At 36.8% G+C, this 7,711-nt stretch overlaps 1 protein-coding gene and 1 long non-coding RNA gene across 2 annotated transcripts; both read right to left on the bottom strand.

Moving 5' to 3' along the window:
* Positions 1 to 5,480, bottom strand: LOC115968047. The gene is made up of 3 exons (XR_004086641.1): positions 5,403 to 5,480; positions 4,143 to 4,280; positions 1 to 585 (listed from the first exon to the last, which is right to left on the bottom strand). It is a non-coding gene; the product is annotated as an uncharacterized LOC115968047 (long non-coding RNA).
* A 43-nt stretch (positions 5,481 to 5,523) lies between these two features.
* LOC115968044 lies at positions 5,524 to 7,681 on the bottom strand. The gene is made up of 2 exons (XM_031087243.1): positions 5,722 to 7,681; positions 5,524 to 5,614 (listed from the first exon to the last, which is right to left on the bottom strand). The coding sequence occupies exons 1-2, from the start codon at positions 7,074 to 7,076 to the stop codon at positions 5,542 to 5,544; spliced, it is 1,428 nt and encodes a 475-aa protein (XP_030943103.1). The 5' UTR covers positions 7,077 to 7,681; the 3' UTR covers positions 5,524 to 5,541.
* Between the last annotated feature and the right edge of the window lie 30 nt (positions 7,682 to 7,711).

Genomic DNA, 7,711 nt, shown 5'->3' with positions numbered 1-7,711 from the left:
CAAAAAAATAATAATTCTAGAATAAAACATACATCACACATAAATAAATTGATGCAAACCCAAAGAAGAGGGGGAGAAACATCTTGAAGTATTGACCATAGACAATGTAGATAATTGAATTGAGCAGGCAGACCATGACTGTACTACAGGAAGCAATATATATAATTTATAAACATGAAAAATGAACATTGTTCCTGCCATCCTTGTGCCTATGTTTATATTTCTGCATTTTCTGCCCAACCTCACCATCTCCCCTTCTCTTTCCTCCTCCTCCTCTTCTCCTTCTTCCTTTCCTTCTAAGCCTCTACTCTTTCTCTGTTGAGCTTCAGAGTACAAAAGAAAAACAGTCATTTTGGGATGAGCTAAACAAGTAGTCAAGAAAAAAAGGCAGTATCAATCAAATTCCTTGATTCCCTAACTCCAAAGACATAAGCCTTAGCAACATGTTGTTGAGGGGAAAATTTTGATGTTCCTAAATAGAATATGGGGTAGCCAAGCCGAAACTCGACAATAGGCCCTTGAAATAAAGCCCAAAGGCTATCGGTGTGGTGTAAGTCCGCCTAAGCAAGAGATAGAGGTTGCACCCTAACAAGAAGACAACAATAAAGCATAATAAACACGTTAGTGTTGTTAGTTTGTTATATTATTAGTCCTTTTACAACATCATAATTCAAATCAATCCTCCAACGGTAAGGGTAAAATTACACTTAGTCCAGAAAAAATAGATTTAAATAGTCCAATAGTCAATGATTAAATAAGTTTAGGAATGTGTTAACTCCTGGGGGTCCTTGCATGTCTCGATCAGGGGAGTTCGTTATACTTTCAGCCATCACTACATCAATGTGAGGGAAAAGTTCAATTGTTACATATACATTATATCTTTCAACCGTAAAATAAAAAGTAAAAATTAAAGGTTCCATGGGAAGAGATAGTTTCCAAAACATTATAACCTTCATCATAATAATACTAAATAAGGATTAAAGGCTCCATAGTTACAAATAAAAGAGGAAAAAAAGGATGGAATGAAGGGAGAGAAAGATCTCCAGCTCAGTGCAGCAAGTATTAAGCTAAGATTTTGGTTGGTATGTGTTTATAAGGCATGAACGAGGTGAATGTGGATTGTTTTGAGTGAGTGGGATAAAATTAATACTGAGATTGAAGCTTTTTGTAAGTAATTGGTTGTTTGTGTCTAGTTGGAGGACATTTTTGAGCTGTGATTGTGTAGAGGGGTGAAAAGAATATCTGGGATTAGATGAGTCTAGGCTGAAGATGATGAGTGGTGAGCTTAAGGAGAGCTGAACCACCAGCAAAAATGGCCAACGAATCCAAAGTGTCAGAGGAGGGTAGCTAGGTTCCCTTTCTGGTTAGTTGCTTGTGTTTTTATAATGGAGATAAGGGAAGTATTTATTGACAAGAATCCAAAAACGTATGACTACTTAGAGGTGACGAATTAAGGTTTAACTTTCCAGGAATTTTTTATCAGAAGTAGGAAAATCCACTTTGAGGGGTTGTCTTGCTTCTTTGGGTAATGATGAGATTTTAGAGTTTTTTGCATTAAATGCCAAGATTTTCGAGGCTGAGCTTAATTATTGTGTATCAAGAGCGAATCCTGATGCTGCAACTGAGATTTGGACTCCCAAGAAGTAAGATTTTAACACCCCAAGCCAGGTGTCAAGCTCTAAGTTCACTTCAGGGGGTTTCGCTGGAGATCCCTTTATGCCCTCCAAACCACATGTTCCCAAATTTTCCTCTTTAGGATTCATGGGCTTGGCACATGAATCACATCTCGAATGTTTTTAACATTTTCATAACATCAATTTGTTGAAGTTTGGTTTCAGCTCTCCTTTCGCTAGAGGTGCAGTCTTGAGGAAGATGATGAAGTCCCTTCATCCTTTTAACTTCAGTTGATATGACAGCCCTTGGGCACTGTTCACGTCAGGCAGAGGGTGGCAGAAAATTGATGGGACAGCCCTTAGTTCATTCTCAAAGGCTTGGTTCCCTTGTATGAGTACCTAGTTGCTCTTTTTGATTAGGAATGAACAAGGGCTATTTGCCCACTCTCCTTTGCCTCCTGCTGGTGTTTTTTGCTTGGGCTTGCTCACATGGGCTTGGTTGTGTGCACATGTTGCCATGGGCTTTCATTCCTCATGGACTTTTATTAGTAAATATTTTGGGAGTTTTCATGAATACTTGCAATGGGCCTTTGGGCAATTAGTTGTAATATTTGAAACAATAGGACAAGTTTCAAAATACTTTTGTAAATAATATTTACTTTGATGAATTCCATGTTGCAATAATGTTCATGGTTTCTAATAATCGCATCGTAACTTAAATGGTAATCTTGTGGGTTTGAATGTTTACATGAGTGTCGAAGGTGTATATTATGGATGTCGCGATGCAAACGATGTCCATGTATTTCATGGGTTTATAACATGAAATAAATATATATCATGGGTCTAACAATCATAACTTTCCATGGGCTTTTACAAGATGATTGCCATGGGTTTTGAGAATAGATAATTCATAAATTCCATGAGCTTGTAATATTATAATAATATGTTTAAGAATTTAACGTATTGTTCATTATCGGACTTTTAAGTGAAATAATTATGATATAGTATTTTGCCAAGTATTAATAACCTTGGGCTTTTGATAGAATAGTGTCAAGTAGTTAGCTTGGGCTTTTAATAGTGCCAACGCAAGTTGGGCTTTTGATAATGCCAATGAGAATTGGGCTTTAGATAGTGCCAACGTAAGTTGGGCTTTTGATATTGCCAATGAGAATTAGGTTTTGATGTTGCCAATGAGAATTGGGCTTTGATGTTGCCAATGAAAATTGGGCTTTAAATAGTGCCAATGTAAGTTGGGTTTTTGATATTGTCAATGAGAATTGGGCTTTGATGTTGCCAATGAAAATTGGACTTTGGATAAATAAATTGCCATGGGTTTAAATCATGGGCTTTGATCATGGATTTGAATTCCATTGATAAAACTGTTTTGCTATAGACTTGAATCATAGGCTTCTCAAATATTGTCAAGTATAAGTATTCTTGGGCTTTAAATAGAATATGATAATAAAATTGGATAAAATATGAGTTTTTGGGCTTTTTTTTGTGATATTTTATATCATAATCCAATTTAGATAATGAGATATGAAACATTTGTGATTAACATAATAATAGAGCAAAAAATATTTGAGAAAACCAATAACTTATTAGTGGTGTTTGAAAATAAATAGGTGGTACCCAAATAAAATTAGGTGTAAAAAAAAAGTACCCTAACACATGTATTGTCAACAGTTTCATAAATATTCCTTAATTTTAAAATAACAATATATGCTTCCTTTTCTGAGTATGCATTCCCTCTTAAACAATATTCATTATTCAATTTTCTCCTTGTCACCTCTAAATGATATTTCTGCAGTCAACTAAATAGTTTCCAAAAACTCCTTAAGCATAACCATCTCCTGATTTAGGACTAGTTACTATTACTTCAATTCAAGAAGATCAACTGTACAACTTTCTGCCATTATTCATGCTATGAACAAAAAAACTATAAAAGCATAGAGTTCATGGTAATATTTAAAATTTAGAATTCTATTTTTAATTGTTACATTATGTTACTACTCTTATGGTCTGGTTGGAAGTTTAGAAAGATAGGAGAATAGAGGGGAGTAGAGGGGAATAGTTATCCTCTACCTTGTTTGGATGTTTTTAAAATTAGTAAAGGGAAATGGAGTAATTAGTCCTTCCTCTTGTTTGGATGTTTTAAAAATTAGGATGGAGAAGAGAGGAAATAATTTAAATAGACAAATTTACCCCTATTTGAAAATGGACTTGCAACATTGGTCTATGATTAATGGGCCCAATTTTCCCGCCAAAAATTGTGAGCACGGACAATGAAGCTTTCACAATATGGAAGCGCGAGTGTTGTACTATTCTCTTTGATTTTTTTTTTTTTTAAATTAAAATTTTCCTCCATTTTCTCACTAACCAAATAGAGAATAAAGAACATTCTAATCACAGATTATCACTAAAATACCTAAACTATATCAATTTTCCTATAAAAGAATCCAATGCAAGGTAAAACGCAAGAAAATCAAGAACTAGAATTAAAGAAAAAAAAGGGATCCACAGAATTACCTTTGAGTGGATTGGTAAATGCCTTAGCTTGTGAAGCCAGAGTTGCCGAGAAGACCACTACCACGTGACACAAACATAGATATTCTTTGGCCATATTTCTTTTTCTCGAGAATCAGACTAGGAATTCTTGTTGCTTCCCTGAAAATTACAGAGACAGTTCTCAGTGAAACAATGCAAGTCTATAGAAAACACGAAGAAATATATAACACTCTAACTTGCTTTCTCGAGAAAATAAAAAATTTCAATCCAAGGCGGCCAAGTAGGTAATTGTAAAAAACTTGTATACATAACAGTTTTTAACTACAAGTTTCTGTCATTTTCCTCTGTTTTCTCAAAGTCCAAATAGAGCAGATCAGGTACTGCTAAAAGTACCAGTGCACATTGATAAAACATGATCAAGAACACAATTCCAAGCGAAAAAAAAAAAGTAAATTGAAGTTCAGAAATATATCGTGAAAAATAGTGAAATTTTGGACCTCCAAAGCCAAAAGAACATTGAAAATCAGCTAGAAACAGGCACAGAAACAGTCACTATTTAGATGACTCGGCGGCGTCTAAATAGTGAGATTCAATTTTTTTTTTTCATTCACATTAAATTTTCTCAAGAAATAAACAAAGATTATTAATATAATCGGTTTGTAATTTTGTTAACTTAAAAAGGGTAAATTGGGGAATTTATTTGGTCAATAATTTATCTACTCTACTCTTCCTCCAAATCTCTCAAATTTGGGGGAATTAAAAATGAGGGGTTAGAGGTAGTTGAAACCCTTCTAAATCCTTCCAAACCCCTCTCCCTCATTTCTTAAAAAACTTTTAAATAAGGTAATTGAATTACTCTCCATCTCTTTACTCTACTCCCTCTCATTTTTTAAATATCCAAACATGCCATTAAAGTTTTGTCTAAGTAGAGCCGCTCACCCACGTTTTACCAATGAAATTTCCTATAAATGCCACCTAGATTCTCATCAGTTATTATTCTTTTTTCTATTTACAACAAGTGGGGAGGGGGCATTCGACCCCAAGTTCTCCCATGGGAATGATCCAATAGTATGATTGAACCATAAGACGCTGGTTTCATTAATTACTCCATAAAGAATACATGCAATTATACGCACAATATTATTATTATTATTATATTCTATCCTGCCACCACCTTATGCAAGACAAAAGTCACATAAAACAAAAATAAACAAAAAACAAAAACTTGACGATGTCATCTTTTTTATAAATGCATGCATAAGAACATTGAATAAAGAATACCTGTATACTCAATCCTTAGGAAACCAGAACTCCCCAATTCGAAATGTAGAACGGGACGGACCATTGCTGTGTGATTTGACGATGTCATCTTTTTTATAAATGCATGCATAAGAACATTGAATAAAGAATACCTGTATACTCAATCCTTAGGAAACCAGAACTCCCCAATTCGAAATGTAGAACGGGACGGACCATTGCTGTGTGATTTGCCACTAGTACGAAGAATAATTATAAAAAATGAGAAGAATAATATATGGGCGTGTGTGGCATGGCATAAGAGATGAAAGGGATATAATTAAAGAGAAAAGAGAAAACCTACACAATCATGCAGTCCAGAAATTGTAAACAGGAATCCAACAAGTATTTCTGAACGGAAAGAATGGATGTGTTACTCGCTTCACCATAGAGGTCAAATATGAGACAATTAAGATAATAATGAGGTCTGCGGTAGGAAAACAACAGAATGCAGAATTTAAAATCAGCTAAGTGGAGAAAACCAGGACCGGTTGGAAGGAAATCTTCACCCTCAATTAAAATCGATCTAATATTGACCTTTCTCCGAGTCCACCCTCTCGAATACGCATTATATCCGTAGATAAATATCATATCAGTGTACTCAGTTAGAAGGGTAGTCCAATAAAGAGTAGTAGAAACAACTTGCGCTCTTTTACATTGAACTTCTTCTGCCCATGAAAGGTGAGCCTCATTAAACCTATGATTCCAAGAACGAGATTCCACATCATAAGCAATGTAATGACCTTTCTCATTAGAATCTCGTTCAAGTACCGGCGGCCCATTTATTATGATCTGCTTCTCGCCTTTAAAATTCAAGTGTGCGAAAATGACATCCATACCGATCTTGCTATAAGTTGGGGGATTCGGCAAGGTTTCCCAGGTACGCAGTTTGGGGTCATAAACCTCCATCCAGCCAGAGAAAGTATCTTTGGGTTGCAACCAACCCAAACCGCCGCCAAAAACATAGAGCTTACCATCAACAACAATGGTCTGAGGGTTTTGTCTACGATATTTCATGGATGGAGCACGTTCCCAACCCTTGCCAGGACATTTAAGGTTGAGCATCCAGACGTCGGTAGTGGGGATAGAGCTGACTATGTTGAGAGGGTTGTCACTTGAAAGTGTGTAATTTTTGTAGACATCTGTAATAGTTGAAGCTGAGAAATGAGGGTCAGGGCCACCAACAGAATACAGATGGTCGTCTAACATAGCGTAGTAGCGAGAGGGGTAAGGCCCCGGCGGCCCTTCTTCGGCGACTTTGGAAACCGGACTGATCTTCTTTGGGGTGAAGCTGAAGCTGCTGTTGTTGTTGGTGGTGATTTTCTTTTTCTTCACTCCCTTAATATGGTTCAGTATTGAAGGAGGAGGAGGAGGTGGACGTGGACGTTGATCAATAAAGTATGGAAGAGGTGGACAGGCTTCGGGGTCTGGGATCTTGATCGTAAAAACCATTGCTTCATCCAACTCGCTTGTTGTACAGAAAGCGACGTCAAACTCACCATCAACAACATCTACCTTCCCCCAACTTTTCAGCAGCTCCTCCTCCAACTCCCACTCAGCCTCCGCCTCTATAGGATTTGGTTTCGATTTACAAACCAAAACGACAGACTGACCCGCCCTAGTATTGGGTTTCGATTGAAAAGGAAAAAGAGACTCCATTGATATAAAACAAAAGAGATGGCTAAGAGTTTAGATTAGAGAGATTGAAAGGGTTAGGGAGAGGGTTAGTTTTTCTTCCTCTCAAAACTAAAATCAGTTAAATCCAATAGGTCAAACACAAATCAACCCATCAAAGCCAATCTACAGTCACCGCCCACAGCCCAGCAATCAAATCTGAATAGACCCACAACCCACCGCTAACACCGATAGCTCACCACCACCACCACCACCACCAAGCACCACCAAAAATCATCCAAAAATGAAGAGATAGGAGTTTAATCGGTGCGAAAATGAGTTTGAGGCAAGTATTTGGATGAACAACGAAAAGATGGAGATCTCAAAACGGGAAAGATGGAGGTTAGCCACCACGATCCACCGCCACCGTCACCACCACTACCATCCACGGTCACCATAAACAACACCATCGGAGGGAGAGCAGAGTAGTTGTTTCATGTTTGTGAGAATATAGAAGAAGGAAGGTAGAGAAGAAAGGTATCCGTGAGAAGAGAGAGAAAAGAGAATCGAATTTAACGAGAGAGGAGAGAGATATGATGAATAAAAATAGAATAAAGAGTATTAACGTGTCTGGCATATAGAATATATTATGTGAGTGGTTTTTTGTTGTGTGGTGTATC

The sequence above is a fragment of the Quercus lobata genome, chromosome 11 (assembly GCF_001633185.2).
Source record: "Quercus lobata isolate SW786 chromosome 11, ValleyOak3.0 Primary Assembly, whole genome shotgun sequence".
Lineage (NCBI taxonomy): Eukaryota > Viridiplantae > Streptophyta > Magnoliopsida > Fagales > Fagaceae > Quercus > Quercus lobata.
This window is presented reverse-complemented; position numbering and strand designations above follow the sequence as displayed.